General features: G+C 36.5%; 1 protein-coding gene, 1 long non-coding RNA gene and 4 other non-coding genes across 6 annotated transcripts; 2 read left to right on the forward strand and 4 right to left on the reverse strand.

Moving 5' to 3' along the window:
- The first annotated feature begins 330 nt into the window (after positions 1-330).
- LOC147522430 (uncharacterized) lies at positions 331-1,434 on the forward strand. The gene is made up of 2 exons (XM_086567740.1): positions 331-950; positions 1,077-1,434. Exons 1-2 carry the CDS (start codon positions 331-333, stop codon positions 1,432-1,434), a joined length of 978 nt encoding a protein of 325 aa, XP_086423866.1.
- Positions 1,435-9,827: 8,393 nt separating this feature from the next.
- Positions 9,828-13,505, forward strand: LOC147522431 (uncharacterized). The gene is made up of 2 exons (XR_015213044.1): positions 9,828-10,824; positions 10,897-13,505. It is a non-coding gene; the product is annotated as an uncharacterized LOC147522431 (long non-coding RNA).
- On the reverse strand, positions 12,376-12,530 carry LOC147522432 (small nucleolar RNA snoR145). Its single transcript, XR_015206431.1, has one exon. It is a non-coding gene; the product is annotated as a small nucleolar RNA snoR145 (small nucleolar RNA).
- On the reverse strand, positions 13,078-13,153 carry LOC147522433 (small nucleolar RNA snoR122). The gene has a single exon (XR_015206426.1). It is a non-coding gene; the product is annotated as a small nucleolar RNA snoR122 (small nucleolar RNA).
- LOC147522434 (small nucleolar RNA Z267) lies at positions 13,217-13,288 on the reverse strand. The gene has a single exon (XR_015206300.1). It is a non-coding gene; the product is annotated as a small nucleolar RNA Z267 (small nucleolar RNA).
- On the reverse strand, positions 13,341-13,425 carry LOC147522435 (small nucleolar RNA R44/J54/Z268 family). The gene has a single exon (XR_015206393.1). It is a non-coding gene; the product is annotated as a small nucleolar RNA R44/J54/Z268 family (small nucleolar RNA).
- Positions 13,506-17,742: the final 4,237 nt, after the last annotated feature.

Genomic DNA, 17,742 nt, shown 5'->3' on the forward strand with positions numbered 1-17,742 from the left:
TTTCATGAGAAAGAAGTTCTTTACTAGAGACGGAGAGTTGATAAACTATTATGCAAAGTCTACTATATGGCCAGGAATTAAGTGGGCTTTGCCTGAAGTTTCTTCTAGGGCTCATGGATTTTGGGCTCGGTGAGAAGGTAGATCTATGGAGAGACTGCTGGATTGGGGAGCAATCAATTCAACAGAGGCTACAATTACAACCAGAGGTTCTCAAGGGATGTAAAGCTAAGGTTAGCAGTATTATCTCTGATGGTGCATGGTCTATCCCTCGAGCTCTTCAAGTCATTCTTATGATTGCAGGGTTTAACTTAAATCACCGCCTATTTATCAATGGGGCACACCATGCGATTTGGAAGCCCCAAATTTTCGGTTCAATCTGCATTTGAGACAATTAGAAGGAGAGCACCAGGCTCTTGGTGGTGCAAACATTTGTGGCACAATTGGTTGCAACCAAAGATCTCGGCTACTGCTTGGAAGCTATTGAGGAACTGTGCTGCCACTGATGAGTCTCTCCAAAAAAGAGGTGTTAAACTAGTTTCTAGATGCTACATGGGATGTAATGCGGCTGATACACTCCAACATATTTTGTGGGATTGTACAGAGGCAAAGAAGTTATGGGAATGGGCTGGATTTCAGTTTGGATGTAACGACAATTTTACAAATTTTTCGGAGGCACTTAGGCTACATAGAAGAAGCGGTTCTCTCGTTAAGCAGTTGTGGGTGTCGACGGTATTAGCAGGCATGGTCATCAACTGGAGAAGTAGAAATCGATGCATCTTTGAAGGGGAACAACTGAGTCTATGTCAAAGAAAAGCACAATTGAGGACTAATATCCAATTCTCTTACCGCCTTGCTACAGTCAAAAGAGGGGGTAGTGAGTCTCAGATCTTGAAGAATTGGGGTTTGCAAAACAAGCTAAGGAGGGCACCTAGGATTAAGGATTGCAAATGGTACCCACCGAGGGTGATATCATAAAAAAGTTAATGTCGATGGGGCTTCTTGTGGTAATCCCGGTCCTTCAGGCTATGGTGTGTGCTTTAGAAATTATGAATGTGTGTTCCTAGCGCATTTTGCAGGAATATTGGTCATCAGACGAATTTCATAGCTGAATGTTTAGCAATTCTAGAGGCGGTGGAGTATGCTATTAAGAGAAATTGGAGGAAGGTATGGGTGGAGTCAGACTCGACATCTGCGGTTAATGCTTTTGGAACTTCAAGTGTACCTTGGTGTATGAAGCAGAGATGGCAGAGATGCATAAATCTTTTAGACTACTGCAAATTGACTCCAGTTTGGAGAGAAGCCAATTTCACAGCAGATCAATTGGCAAAGTACTCGGTCAGTTTGCAAGACAATGATCAAGTTGTTTTTATTGTAAAACCCCCATGGATAACCAAATGGGAGGTTCCAGAACATGTTTATTATAGGTTTTGTTAAGTTCTTATAGTGCTACTGTGTGAGTAGACTGTAAGTAACTCCTCATGTATTCTCCTTCTACCCCCCCTCCCCCCACAACCACCTTTATCAATACAAATTTTTGCTTACTGAGAAAAAAAAAAAATAATAATGCCCTGGTCTTGGAACAATTTTCTCAAGTGATGATTCTGCTTCATCTGCAGCTTTCCAACTTAACCTCTGTAGCATTCACCGTTCACTACTTATATTCATCTCTTCTTGGAAAGGCTTCTGGCACTCGTTGCACAATAGCTTGGGCAAGTGATACGTTGGCATACAGTGATGGATCTAGGGGGTGGCAAGGCGGTTTTACTAAGTCTCCTGCGCACATAACTATAGAACCTCATGTTTGTAATTAGTAATGATGCCCTGGTCTTGGAACAATTTTCTCCAGTGAATCTGTTTCATCTATAACTTTCCTCCCGTGTTCACCATTCACGTACTACTTAGTACTAGCATTTATTCTTCGTGGAAAGGCTTCCGCACTCGTTGCACAATACAGTGATACGCTGGTATACAGTGATGAATCTAGGACTCTAGGGAGTGGCAAGGGGCAGTGATTAATCTAGGCCTCTAGGGAGTGGCAAGGAGCCTAGTGATGAATCTAGGGGCCCTCAAACTCAGACTCCTGGCTCCGTCCACATCTCCCTAACGCCAAAATACAATGGACACCACATATTAAAAACCTCTAAAAACTAATAGAGTAAAATTTCGTATCCAATGGAAATACAGATCTATCGATACTAGGGCCATTCTAGGGGCTAGTCCATACTAGATCAAAATATCAAACATAAAACAGATCCCTTCGTGGTTGATGAGCCTTAGGGCAATGTAAGTTTTCGGACTAGAGTCTTTCGATGATACCGGATCTGCCTTAACCATCTAAATATTTCAAATAATAATAATAATAATATATATATTGCTTAAAACCAGAAACATTTCAATTTCTGTATTACAAATTTTCAATGTATCCAGACTTAATTAATAGTTTTCTTTTCTAAGAAATCGATAATTACTCCGAACTGTTCAGTTAGGGAGTCAGTTTTGAGAACTGGCAAACTAGCTAGCAAACTTCAAATGAACACATCAAATCCAAGTGTCATCGCCCGGCCTCTGAATAGAACATATCAAATCAACTTTATTCTACCAGATACGAGAACCGAAAATGTCAATATACATACAGCAAATTAACGTGTCAAACTGCCAATGTCCAAGAATTCAACAAATATATTGAAAACCATGATTATATACAGCATTTTCTATTCTGATTATATATTGAAAACAACTAACAGCCTCTCATCCTACCCATGCAAACAAGTTTAAAGCAAAGGTTGGTGTGTAAAAGACTTCACGTGAGGTAACATGCAAACAAAGGCTTCAACTACTTCATGACTTTCAGCAAAAATCTGCACAAAAGCTTTAGTAGATACGTGATGATATATATAAACAACTAGCTAATAATATGTCAAGGATATGTAGAGACAACTTACAATATTATCTCCAACATCATCTTCATCAAGACAACCAACTTTATCACCATTCCTATCACTTGTAATTGAAGCACAACCATATGTTGGAAATGAACATCATCAACAACCTTTATCTTATCCTCAAGAACCATTATCATCACAGATCTAGCATGAGAAGATGAGGCAGACGTATAGCCAAAGACCACTTGCCGATCACACATATCCACATGCATAGTCAAAAGGATCCACATTGCATATATATATGGTACATGGCTTGCAAAACTAAGCTTGGGGCTAAACTGAGGCATAATATATGGTACATGGCTTGCAAACTAACCTATTTTCCCAAATGAATATAGTTCTCTTTTAGTTTCTTTCTCAACTTTCTTTTTCTTTTTCTTTGTCTTAGTTCTAAACTGAAATATCAGTATGATGCAAGGAAGAACCCAAACACCAATTTTAAATAATAATATATACGAGTAGTTTAATGGGCAAGCCTAAGTACTAATAAAACTTTCGGTAATGTACTTATGTACCTTTGAATGAACAATCTGTTTATCTGTCGACACAAATGTTAAATGCACGTGTAAATCTAAATAAATCAAAAGACAAATACCCGCTAAAGCGAACCAAAATTATAACAATTTTTTTGGTAAAAGAGTACATCTAAAAAACAATATTAATCAAAATGATTCATGTGCAAGAAAAACAACTATTATTTAAATAATTAAATGATGTAACTGAAGACATGCTCAAAAAACAAAGTTATAACAATATTAACTTTTCTTACATTCATCACTGCAATGCAATGTAAAAAACAATTAAATGATGAAAACAGTTAAATGATACACTTTTCTTGCCTTTCTTCAAGAAGATACAATGTAAATGAACAAAGGCAAGAAAAGTGTACCAAAGTATATGAAGTTAATTAAGCTGGCAAGGAATGAGAGTTTTTCACAGTATATGATACAGACGTGGGCTATCTCCACAAATATATTAAGAAATCCCTATAAAAGGCAACTTAACCTAGCTAAGAGAAAGCATATTAACGAAATTAAGTTCACCGGCAAGTCATCCTTGGCTGTAAAACATAACCTTGTCCCCACATGCAAGACCTTAGATGAAAATATGAAATGACTTCCAAAGATCATGTAAACCCCAACATCATAATCATGTAAACCAACCATCAGTCTTTATTTATTCTTTCCTTCTTAAGGTAAAACAGATTCTCCAACCAATCCAATGCAACAGCACACACTACTAAATGAATTAAACTCACTCATTAAGCAAAAGAAGGAATGAAGGATGTCTGTTTTACTTAAAGGAGAAATGTTATATTCCCTACCAAAGCATAGAAATAAAACAACTCCTTTGCTCTAACACTTAAGGACATTGTCCTAAAGAAGAAGTCTGAAAGAACAGGAAGAGAAGAAGAACCCCATTGGGCGGAAAACCCCTTTGACAGGCCTTCAACGAATGAGGTTGTGAAGAAAGAAAGAGTGTTGGGGTTGCTTTAAAAGAAGGTACAGAGGTGCTATGAGAGTGCTATCGTAGCACAGAACAAGCTAAGATCCCTTGTTGTTTAGGCCGGCCTGAATTGGGTACTTGCGATATTGACTAGTGTGCATTTAACAGAAGAAACGGATGTGATTTGAAGACTAGAGCTGCTTGGATTTGACATTGCATGGGGTGTTGGAATCGAGAGAAATTAAGCCTAAGGAGCTGTTACTATCACCCTAAGCTTGCGTAGCTCAATCTATTAATAGAGCCCCAAAAGCTAAAGTGACCACCTTCTGTTTCCTTTTGTCCTAGGGGTGTTTACGTGTTAGTATTGTTGAATCTCAAAGATAAGTAGATGATGAGGATTGAGGAAAGAGAAGATAGTAATAGTCAGTATTTAAATAGCTCTACAGTCACTGACCACCAAAATTCAATAGGTAAATTTACATTTTGTACTGATGGATAAAACGTACTTCAGAAGAAGCAGATACGATCAGGAATTCAGGATTGAGATTTAAGATCAATTATTTCAATTTTCAAAAGGTATGATCTTGGACAAAGCATTCTATTAGTTCCTATCTTGCATACATGCCACCTCCCACTCTTGAATTCTAGATAGATATTGAGATTTCAAAACGGTTGATAATCAGAATTCCATGATAAAAGAAAATTAGAAAATGTACGTTAGTGGAGTCAGGGGTGGCATGTATCCAATCTAAAGTGTTTCCTGACTTTTTCTCCACTTAGCTAGACAGCTAGTCAGCGAACACTCGGCTAACAGCCTAAAACAAAGGAAATGAAGAAAAATACGGTAAAGATGAACGCTATCTAGGATTGGTCTCCATAACCAGTTTCCTGGCTTGACCACAATTCACAACTCATAGCCCCTGGTCTAGTGCAGGGATCGGGTCGGGTTCGGGTCGGATATGGCTATATCCGAATCCGAATAGTTTTATAATATCCGAACCCGATTATATTCGAAATTGAATATCCGAACCCGACCCGAACCCGATTATATCCGACTAACCCGATCGGATAACACTAAAAATTCAAAAAAAGCCCAAAAAATATATCCGAATCCGAATTCGAATCCGACAGACCCGAACCGAATAAATAAACGGATACAAAAATCGACCCGAACCCAAACTGTTCGGGTCGGGTTCGGGTCAAACCCGACCCGATTCCCTGCCCTACCCTGGTCACAATTCCTTACAATATCCTAAAAAAATTTGCAATTCAAAAAATAAAATATTAAAATAGATGTGATAGAAAACTATATATCATCATATAAATTAGAAAAAATCGCTAAAAAATCAGTAAATATTGAAAATTAAAAGACTTTGACCGTTTTTTTACTGTTTATTCATTTAGAAATTAAATTTAGAGACTTTTTACATTTGTTTTTGTAAAAATCCGGGATTTTTGTGACTATAGTCCAAACCAAACCAAGAAATACCTCAAATTAATAATTTCCGATTTGATCTCAAATTACAAAGGCTTACACTTTCTCACCACGCGTTCCCGTAGATTTTGGTCCCTTTTAAAACTCCAAGTTTGAATTTAATGACCCCATAGGTTACCAAGGCATTTTAACTAAAATCACTAAATAGAAGAGTCCATTTTTTGTGCATAACCATCGATGAGCCAAGTGATCTATTAGAGCAAGTCCAATGGAGGGCTATATGGGTTGCTAAAAGCAAATATAGCACCCCCAACTATAAAAATGTCATTCCAATGGGACTGCTAAAAGGGTTTTAAATTTGGAAAGAGTAAAAAACCGAATCAAAATTAAGACATTTGCTAGCAGCTGCCATAATAAGTTCTGAGAGACGGACGACATAGTTTATGCCGTCTGTTGGTTATTTATGTACAAATGGCAGAAACTATGTCGTTTGTCTCCCATCTTAATTAAATAGACAGACGGAAAACATTGTGACGTCCGCTTTCCAGACACTTAACACGGTTTTGACTTAGCCAAATTCAACCAATTTTTCATTCACATGCATTTACTTGTCATCAAAGCCTCAACCCTTAACTCCTCAACCATCAACTCCTTAACCACCAACCTCATTTCTTGTGTCAACTTTATAGACCATAAATTTCTCAACTTTGCCTTCACTCACACTTTTTGTATTACTATTCTCAACTTTGCAATATTTTTTCTCACATTCATTCTCAACTTTACAACTTTTCTTCTCACATTCAAAATGACTTATTCTTCTCACTATGTTGAATCAAGTTCCTCATCCGAAGATGAGAACATGTTCGTACCTATTTTCTCGTTGTTGCAAGACATGCACGAAGCTACTCGTGATTATCGAGGCTCGATCCCCGGTAAAAAATATATTTATCGTAATTGAATCGACGCTCATAATAGGATTATGAAGGATTACTTCGCGCAAAATCCGAAGTATCCCCTTGATATCTTTCGTATGAGGTTTAGGATGCATCGCTATCCTTTGAATCTTGAAAGTTGTCTTCGACCATGACAAATACTTCACATACAAAGTTGATGACATTGGAAAGCCATGTTTGACGGGTATGCAAAATGTGGTTGCTTGCTTGCATATGGTTGTGGTGCGGATGGATGCGTGGGATGAATACGTTCAAATAGCAAAGAACACCCTTTTTAAAAGCTCAAGACATTTTTGTGATGTCGTGTTGGCGGTTTTTGAAGAAGAATATTTGAGGGCTCCAAACGAAGAAGACATTCAACGTCTATTTGCACAAGGTGAAAATCGTGGCTTCCCGAGTATGTTTGGAAGTTTGGATTGTATGCATTGGCAATGGAAAATGTGTCCTACGGCATAGCAAGGTACACATGTAGGACATAAGAATAAACTTACAATCATTTTGGAAATCGTTGCCGATCAAGACTTATGAATTTAACACGTTTTTTTTTGTATGGCGGGTTCAAACAACGACGTCAACGTGCTTCAACGTTTTCACCTCTTTGACAATATTATGCGTGGTGATGCTCATCGTCGTAATTACGCCGTGAATGGTCGCCAATACAAAATGGGTTATTATCTAGTCGATGAGATTTATCTTAAATGGGCTATACTTGTACAAACAATCCCTCGCCCAATAACTCAAATAGAGGGATTATTTGCTAAGATGCAAGAAACGTGTTGCAAAGATGTGGAGCCTGCATTTGGTGTCTTACAAGCTAGATAGGGGATAATCAAGTGACTGGCGAAAATATGATTGTCAATGATGAACGAGAGATTGATATCGAAGATTGAAAAATTGATATAGATTAGGAGCCACCAGTCGCATTACATATTGTCGGAAATCGAAATGAGAAAATTACAAGAAGACTCAACACATTTCGTCACATTCAGAGCAGAGAAACTAATGTTCAACTAAGAGTTGACCTCATCAATCACCTTTGATAATTTCGTGCGGATCAAGAAATGTAGTATGAGTATTTCTATGTTTGTTCTATAGTTTGAGTATTACCTATGTTTGACTTTATGTTGTTTCAAGAAAATTCAAATTATAATATTGGAGATAAACTAACTAACAACAACAATGGAAATGAAATAACTAAAACAATATTGAAATTAATCAAAGTAATAAAAGCACCACCCCTACTATAAACACGACTTTGAGTTCTAAATATTCCATTCTCTCTCTTTTGGTGAATTATCTCCATTTTCATTGTCTTGAGTATTCGACAATTTCCGGCTCAAGAGTAGAAGTATCTTGTCCTAATATTTTGTTTTCTTTCCACTTCTTGAGCTTCATCATTTTCACCCTATCAGCGACGACATTCGTCATTTGTGCCAAATACTTCTCCAATAATCTTGTAATTCTCTCCTCCTTTCTTTCTCACCTCTTGTTTCCGGTAGTCATTTTTTCTTGGTTTCACTTCCACTTGCATTTCCACCTCCACCTTCACTTCCACTTCCATCCCCAACTTGTGTAGGAAATGGATTAATTGGAACGCCACTAAGAGTTACCGACAGCGTTGTGGGTGTTGAAGGCACGACTTCGTCATCTACATCGAGAATGACGTTGGCTCGTCTCCTCGATATAGTTGTTGACCAACTCTCCAATTCTTCATTCCATTTTAGGCTATCATTGAAGAGGTCCGAACAATATTCAAATTGAAAGTGTGTTATGAGCCAACATATATGTTGTTTTTGCCTCGGCCAACCGATCTTGGATCGTTGTGCCACTTCTTATGGTCATCTCCAAAGATGAGATAATTCCCGCCCACCGGTTGTAAACTTTTTGGATGTGTCCAAATCAAGTGGACACTAAATTTTTGCTTCTCTTGTTGTTTTCACTAACTCTCTCTCGAAATTTCTCTAATATTTTCTCTCAATAGTGTGTGACTCGTTGCCCTGCACCAACAATTAGATATTCATTTACATATATTCACGCTTTACAAAGAGTCTTGTCTTCTTGAATTGAAAAATTGGCACACCTTATAGATTTATTTCATTTTGATGTGGTTGCATATTCATTTAGATCTATTGTTGTACTCGGAGCATAGCTAGTAAATTTGCGAACAACAAAAATTTGATACGTTAATTATTCGTCAAAAATTCAAAATTTTGAATAGTGATACATTTAAAAAGTCAGCCAAAAAAGCGAAAAACATACAATTCGTCTTTTATACGCATATAATACAAAAAAAAAAACGAATATATTACAAATTTAAAATGTAATAATTTGTCAGAATTTCTCATTAACTTCACATACATAACTCAAATTTTCATTTATATTTACTTGCTAACACTTTAGTTCTTCGATATTCTTTAGGTATTGAAAGTTCCAACTTAAGTGAATTTTCAAAACCTTCCATTTTGAAATTGCATCATACCTTTTATAGTACGCTTTTTTTATTAAAAAAATATAAACCTTATTATTCGGCAATTATAAGCCTGGATCATAGAATTCGTATATTAATCCCTAAGTTTGAAACGTTCGCCTTATTATTCATATCATACGTAAAAATATATAAAACGTATATAAAATAGATATTAAACGCAAATTTAGTAGTAATTGTTGTAGTTTTGAGTAAGTAAAAATTTTATGAAAATTGAGAACAAATAGTGAGAGTTGTGTGAAGCCGTTTCTACCCGTTGGAATGTTTGGACTAGACAGATACCAAAGTTTCTGCCGTTCGTTACAACTTAACATATGGACGGCAAAATTTCAGCCGTTAACAGCTGCTAAAAATGGACAGCAAAATTTCAGCCGTTAACAGCTGCTAAAAAGTGCCGTTGGAATGGTTTTAGAAGCTTGGGCTGCCAAATTTGGTTGGGCTTGCTAAAAGCTCCATGGCCCCTTTTAGCAGCCCTCCATTGGACTGCTCTTAGAGAAAAATAATTTGGCGCACAACTCACATAACTGCTTGAAGCTTGCATAAACTGATAAAAGTCCACTACACAATTTTTTGGGAAAACTTGTTTACTAACAAAACTTGACCCTAGATAAAATTATTAAACGTTTGGCACAATGGCAGTAATACTCAGTTCTACTTTTATCACAAGGAGCATAGAAATTTACATCACTTTTTTATTTAGTGATTAGTTCGAATGACAAGTAATTTCACCACTCTGCAGCATTGTTCAGCCATATAGTCCAATACGTACTCAACTAATACAAAGAGATATGGTGCAGACAATTCAGCAAATAGCCACCAAAACAATTGAATCACAATAAAAAATAGAGTTCGTCTACCCCGAGGATACCCTCATAGGGACAAGATCCGAAACCGTTGGATGTGTGATCCAACTGTCTGAAAATAAAAATCATCCGTTGGATGTGTGATCCAACTGCACGGTCTTGGATCTCATCCCTATGAAGATATTCTCGTGGTAGCCCGGGCCTAAAAAATACTAACTGCTCTTTTTTGGTTCAGAGATCCACATCCAGTTTACAGAAACAAGGAGATCAGCAGAATAAAATATTCAAAGAGATCCACGAACTGACATACAAATATGCAATGCAAGGAAGCAAGGAAACTTCCAATATGGGCACCACTTAAAAATTGGCAGAGCATTGGCCACCAAGAGCACAACTAGTCTTGAAAGATTAGTGCCTTGAGGCACAAGAGAGGGACTTGAAAACAGTTGGTGCCACGGAAGAATCTTAAGAACTAGTTGTCAAGACGACCAACAACTCTCAAAAGGTTCCCCCATCCAACTTTAAAAGACACATTTCTCTGAGTCAGTTTAATTTCAAAATTAAGAAAACAAGTCCGAATGAAACTATCGAAGTAGACGAAGTAGAACCGCCAACAACTGCAACAAAGGGAAGTGCATTCCCTGATATAACTGGATCAGGGTTTTCCAGTCAAGCAACAAAAGGTGTCCTACTATTATCCCTCCCACAAGCGCATTCCCTGATATAACTGGATCAGGGTTTTCCAGTCAAGCAACAAAAGGTGTCCTACTATTATCCCTCCCACAGGGTTTTCCCTGATATAACAACAAATCAGGTTTTCCAGTCCTAAAAGGTGTCCTACTATTATCCCTCCCACAAGCGCATTCCCTGATATAACTGGATCAGGGTTTTCCAGTCAAGCAACAAAAGGTGTCCTACTGTCATCCCTCCCACAAGTGCATTCCCTGATCCAACTGGATTAGGGTGTCAAGTAAAGGAACTAAAGGTTCCTACTGTCATCCCTCCCACAAGTGCATTCTCTCATAAAATTGGATTAGGGTTGAACAAAACGTTGGTGTCCTAGTGTCATCTCTCCCACAAAAGCATTCCCTGCTCTAGGGATTATGCCTCAAAATGTCTGGAAGTTGAATCTCCACTACACTTTGGTTCCCTCAAATTTTAGGTCAACTGAAAGCATCTGACAGAGTGTAATCAAATAAATAAAATATCCAATGGCGGTAAATATACTCATTTTTTTCACTGAGAACTCCATTTAAAACCATCGGCACTAGAATTTTAGAGAAGCAACCCCAAATAATATTATGCAATCAATCAACAAGGTCTCAAAATCAAAATCAATTTCAAAGAAGCAAACAAACCATTTCAAATAAGCAGGCGGCACCATCAACTAACCGAAGCACGGGAAAAAGTGAACATTATTAAATACAATCAAATCAAAATGCATATAAAATCTTGAAGGAAAAATAGTCGGACTAAAAACTACTTCAAAAGGCTACAAAAACTTTGATAATTTTCAAAAAAGGAGAAAAACAAAATACATTTCAAGTATCTTTCCCAAAAACACCCAAAATATTTAAAAAAACAACAATACAGTGAGCCACTTCGAAAATGTGGATATACTTTGTTAAAACATCAAAGAGAAAATAAAACCAAATATAACGGGAAACTTGTATATAAAAGCCTTCAGTTTCGGATGTAGAACTGTTGATCACATAGATGTCTTCTGGAGCCCAACAATTGTTAGGCTTCAACAAAAAACACCATTCAAATTTCCATTCTTATAGCAATCATCAGGCCCCCACAAACTACTACAGGAAGATCAATTTCATAAATTATAACTAACACCATTCAAAAAAAAAAAAGATAAAAGTTCTTATAATGGAAGTACGGAACATATGTAACCCACGCCAAAGAGGAAATAAACAGCCCAGCGGCATGGTAAGAAAACCTAACTGGTCAAAAATTTAGATAACCCAAAATTCCAAATACAAAATTTAGAATACATAAAAATAGGTATAGTAGCGCATATCAAAAACATCAAGGACAACAACTCAAATAAAAGGGCAAACCAGAAGGTAAGACGCACATATGCCAAGACACAAGAATCTGTTATCAAGGGCCATAGGAACAGAAAACTACTTGACGCTATTAATTCCTTTTATCAAAAATCAAAACAGTAACCTAAGCCACTGCATGTGATTGCTGGGATACAAACCCAGGCATGAAAAACTATAACCCGAAAGGAAAGGTCAAACAGTAAACAGTAAAAGCAATAACACAGACAACATAACATACGTAGTAACTTTTCAAATGATATATAGCCGATTAATAAAGATGCCCCAAAAATAATAACAATTTTGTACACCGTACAAAACAGCCGATACTATCTTAGTCTATGAAGGTATGATTTGTTGTTAGAGAAGACTCAATTATAGAGGTCCTACCTCTCCGCTGGGACCTTCACCAAGCAACCACTAAATTAAGAGTTGTCAACACATTTTAGAAAGAAAAACACCAAACTGACATAGCCAAGACAAATAAACACACTCAAAAGCTCACATTCCATCACATACATATATCCAATAGCGAAAGGCCAATCCCCAGGGTTTGTTATTCCTCTCCTCATATCCTGGTTTCCTAAGGAATAGAATGATCGTGACCAATGCATAATGACTTAAATGTTATGATCAATTGAGAAAAATCTAACAAAGAATATCTATATTGACAGTATATGCATTCCAAGTCATACATTGGAAGACATTTTTCCCGTGAGTAAACGACCAAACCAATCCACCTTCCCCCCTTAATTGAAGGGCCAGGTATTTTTAAAATGTATCATTATAAGGACGCAACTATGCAAGGAATATCACCAAAACCTAGCCAACGCCCAAAAATGACAACACAATTCCCATTAGAAAGACAAAATTTTCAAACATATAGAACCCAATATGTTTTAAATATGGTTACCGAAATCAATAAGAAGCAAAGTTGAAAAAATACTTCTGTATATGTATGCCTCAGTGGTAGTGACAATTACTTAATCATCATCATTTATTCTGATAATACGTGCAATTGATGCATCATTGGCATCCATACACATCAGTAACAAAGTCATTAATCCATAAAACATAAAAGATTAGAAACTGCAAATGCATGTGCCTCAGATTAAATCTGTTTCATTATAAAAAAATTCAAAGTATATTTAAACCCATCACTGGCACTTGAGGAATGTTAAGCTTCAAAACAAATCATAACAAATAATATGTAAAAACAAACAATGCATCAGAGAGATTCCCAAAGACTGAGTCAACATTCTCCAGAGGAGTGCTGATGTCCCTGTCTTTTTATCATCACTTGCAATCTTTTTAAGACCAAATTAAAAAAAAAAAAAAAAAACTATTATAGAATTATAAACAATCTGACCTTAATACAATTGAGAGTGGCGACTAGGGTTTTTACGATATGATTATATAGAGAGGCTAGGGTTCGATCTGCCCCAATTTAGAGCATCATAATAATAAGATGGACCAGGGCTCAAATATTTATTGACTTAAACCTACTGGGCCTTAAGAGAATCGGGTCCAGGAGACTAGACCTTTTACATGTAATCCATTTCCATTTCTCTGTTGTGTTGCAAGAGCATGGGAAAATACCAACTTATCACCCTTTCTGAGCCAAAAACAATGGCCCAATGAAGAGTAGCACTTGCTATATATGGAGGTAGCTGGTGAGTTATGAACTTTTGGACAGAATGTTTTATTCCGTCTAAATTACAAAACTCATTAGACGGAATTAATCTAGAAGGAATAAAACATTCCGTCTCGATATATTTCTTTTTTCTCTAGACGGAATCAAATATCTCGTTTGGAGTCCTAACTGCTAGTTTGTATCCAACAATGGTCAGAAAATCAGAACAGTAAAAAATTGTCAAAATTAAAACTTTGATATATTGGTTATGGAGATGTCTCAACTGCGAAGTCTAGCCAATAATAAAGGTACGCCAAGATCGATTGGACCGAGTCATAATCCCACATCCTTTCTATGTCTAAGACAACGTCCATCCAACCGATACGTAAGAAACCATTAGAGTTTCCAAATAGTACCGTAACAACAAAGTAAAATAGGAAGGCACGTACATATTTTTCAATCGACTCAATGCCAATATGATAGTCTCTCAATTTTTCCTTTAGTCTATTTAAGTATCTCGAAGTAAACCAACTCGTATTTATACCTCATACCTTAAAGTGCTCAGCCAACAATCTAAATAACACGTCTTCCTCATCATCGTATATAATATCAAAACCTTTAGAGAAACTCATTGCATGCAGTAGTAAAAATCTCCAAATTTTCATCAAAAGGAGCGACATTTGCATAGCCAATAGGGATACCCATGAGCATGACGAAATCATGAGAGATAATCCTAAGCTCACTCTGTGGGAAATGGAACTAGTGGGTAGATTGCCACCACCGCTCAACTATCCCAAACAACAATGCATAATAATTCCCCCCCCCCCCCCCCTCTAATTTGAATATAACAAGTTCCCAAATGGTGTGGCGGCTATAATATTAGTACTATGACAAAGTTAGGGTCTGTCTTTGATCTCAAACAACGGCACCATGACACGACATTTGAAAGTGCGCAAATTTATTTTACACACAATACAACAAACTACACAAGTGTATTACCTACATTCATTTTACACACAATACCACAAACTATTCAACACGATATAATTTCAACCCTAACTCAAATTTTTTTAACGCAATGCAACAAATTCAAACTAATTACACAATAACAAACTTGATAAAAAAAATCTAAAACTTACTCGAGACGCCGTCACTCTATTTGCTACATATTGGACGGACGTTGACACTAATGGTGAGTGTTGGTTGACTTCACAACGTGGTGGAAAATTAAAACCAATCTCAATTTTGTCCTCCTTGTCTTTTCGAGTTGTTGAAGACAATTTTTTTTTTTTTTTTTTCAAAACATCTACTACTTTCTTGATGTGGTAAGACAGGTGGGGGATCATTAGGGTGGTTGAGAAGTCATTAGGTGCAAAGTTAAGTTTAATTTAAGAAATTGCAACAAAATCGTAATGGAGGTGGAGAAGATGAAGTAATCTCATATGTTTCGAGTCAGTTAAATTAGACCGATGGGATGTAAATTAATCTTATATGTTTCGAGTCAGTTAAATTAGATCGATGGGATGTAATGTTTTATTCCATCTAGTTATAAAATACAATACGAGATGTTTCATTCCGACTTTGTTTAAAATTCATTCATCCATTTGAAGTTTTAAAGTCACCTCTACATTGGGCAACCCCTAGTAGCTTTTCACTAGCAAGGTAGCTATAAGGGAAAATAATCATATTATGAGGAGAAATAATCATATGTGGAGGTAACAAGTTGTTGCTTGCATTGGGGATGCTCTAATGGGTTGTCATGTATGACTTGCCACGTAGGCGGGTTATATCCGATTACAACCCAAAAGCCCAACAACAAAAACCCCCAGACCCAACGATAAAAGTTGGGTTTTGGTTTGTGCATTTTGACCGGAATATATCTAGCATTAGTTGTATTTGAATGTATAGATACATTTATTTCAACAACCATAAAATCACTTAAGAGGTGTATTTCTCTTAGACTAAGTCCAATGGTGCACCATCCCACCAAATATAATGAAAATTGTAATCCAATATTACGTCAAAACGCGAACCCGCTAATTGTATCCACTATTCTATTGCGTATCAAACCATTGGACTCAACTTCACAACCTCTAACTTTCTTATTCTACAATCCAAAGTCTTTTATGAAAACTAGGGTATGCCCGTGCCGTACGGCACTGATAGAGTCGCCTGCGACGCTAACTTTGTAGAAGCAGCCTGAACTTGAACACACTCCCTCCCTCGTTTTGATTCTATTATACTGGCTATTGTTCCATTTATGGTCAAGAATGATTATTAGGCTGAGAAACTCGACATCACACTAACTTGAACCACCTGAGGGGTAATTTGGATAGAACCTCCCCATTATTTTATGACTTTCCAATGTTTTGGATCATGTTAAAAGGCTGCAAAGACAATTCTTATTCAATACATCCGGTAGTGATTTGCACAGATGCTCTAGGCTCATTCATCTAAATGGACTTAAACATAGAAGAACACCAATTAAACCAAATGAAATAAGAACAATATGAGAAACAGATACATAATCAGACTCCCACAAGTGGTTTGAATGAGGACATCAAAACAGTACCAAAAAGAGCACCCACAAAAGTACGCCAAATACAAAAAAAAGTAGCAAAAGTATAGATAACATTGTTGACAATCATAACTCTTCCAGAAACCCCATCCTCATTCGCCAATGTCAAGGTCATTATCATAAATCCCAAGCCTTAAGGAAACTTCATCGAAGAAATATGTAATTATATGTTTTAAATTCGTTAAATAGAGTGAGTAGGAAATACTATATATACTGAAGGGAAGAAGAAATTGACAATTTAGAAGTGATACAATGAACGATTGTATTCACCTCTAGATTATTTTCTAGTTTTGGAACAAGCAAATATGTAACGCCCCAAAACTCAAACAATTACAAACCTATGACACGTGGTTTTTATAGTAAAATTTCGGCAGCATCTCCTCTGTATTTTTAACATTTCATAAATATAAACCTGTCATAACCTGAAAATCACAATCATATATTTCTCATTGGTTAATCCAGTTACTTAACCGCCTCTCGACCAAAAATATCGCGAGATATCCGATATCTACGATATATCAAATATATTTCCGAGATATATCCACCTAATTTAAACCCCTTTTTTCCGAGATATATCGAATTTCCGATATGAAAGTTTATATCGCCGAAAATGAGACCCAATTTTTAATAATTCAACCGATATATCCGAGATATATCGACTCCGAGATATATCGGTTATCCGATATTTTAGAAACTTTGACCGGTCAAAAAACCGAGATATCCGATATATCCGATATATCTCGGTTTTTGGGTACACCGATATATTAAACGATATCGTATTTGAATGTTTCGACTAATGCCGATCATCAAAGCACCTCATATAAAAAAGTCATTACCGAAAACACAAGTAAAATACATACATTAGAGTCCCATAACTATCAAAAGGTCTACACCCTTAACAAATGATATTTACAGTGTATACATATACCATATTTCCTAAAGTTTCCATTGGGGTAGTTCCATAAACGCGACTTTCTATAACAACACTAATAAATCAAAGAACAAACAATAGCCACCGAAATGCTACTTGCACTAAAATACCTATAAAAGCAGCAGAACCAAATCAAAACTCAAATCAATCAAAATTAATACTTTTCGACAAACCCAAAATCAAAAAATTAAAACCCTTAATAAATAAGCAAATAAATACATGTAACAACACCAGAAGAAGCTCAGACTAAACCTTTACATAGAAGGAAACAAATAATTCATCTCTGGCTAAACGATTTTAAAATGAATTGAATCTTTACATGGAAAATCAAAGAGATTGAGTTATAAGAGAAGAGATGTTACCTGTTTCACTTGACCTGAGAATCAGCAGAGATCACTAAGTTATAGTGATTGGCCAAGGTCCCATCACCACGTTCATGGATGAAAAAAATTAAACAACACAATAAGTAGAGAAAGACCAAG

Source organism: Coptis chinensis, chromosome 1 (assembly GCF_015680905.1).
Source record: "Coptis chinensis isolate HL-2020 chromosome 1, ASM1568090v1, whole genome shotgun sequence".
NCBI lineage: Eukaryota > Viridiplantae > Streptophyta > Magnoliopsida > Ranunculales > Ranunculaceae > Coptis > Coptis chinensis.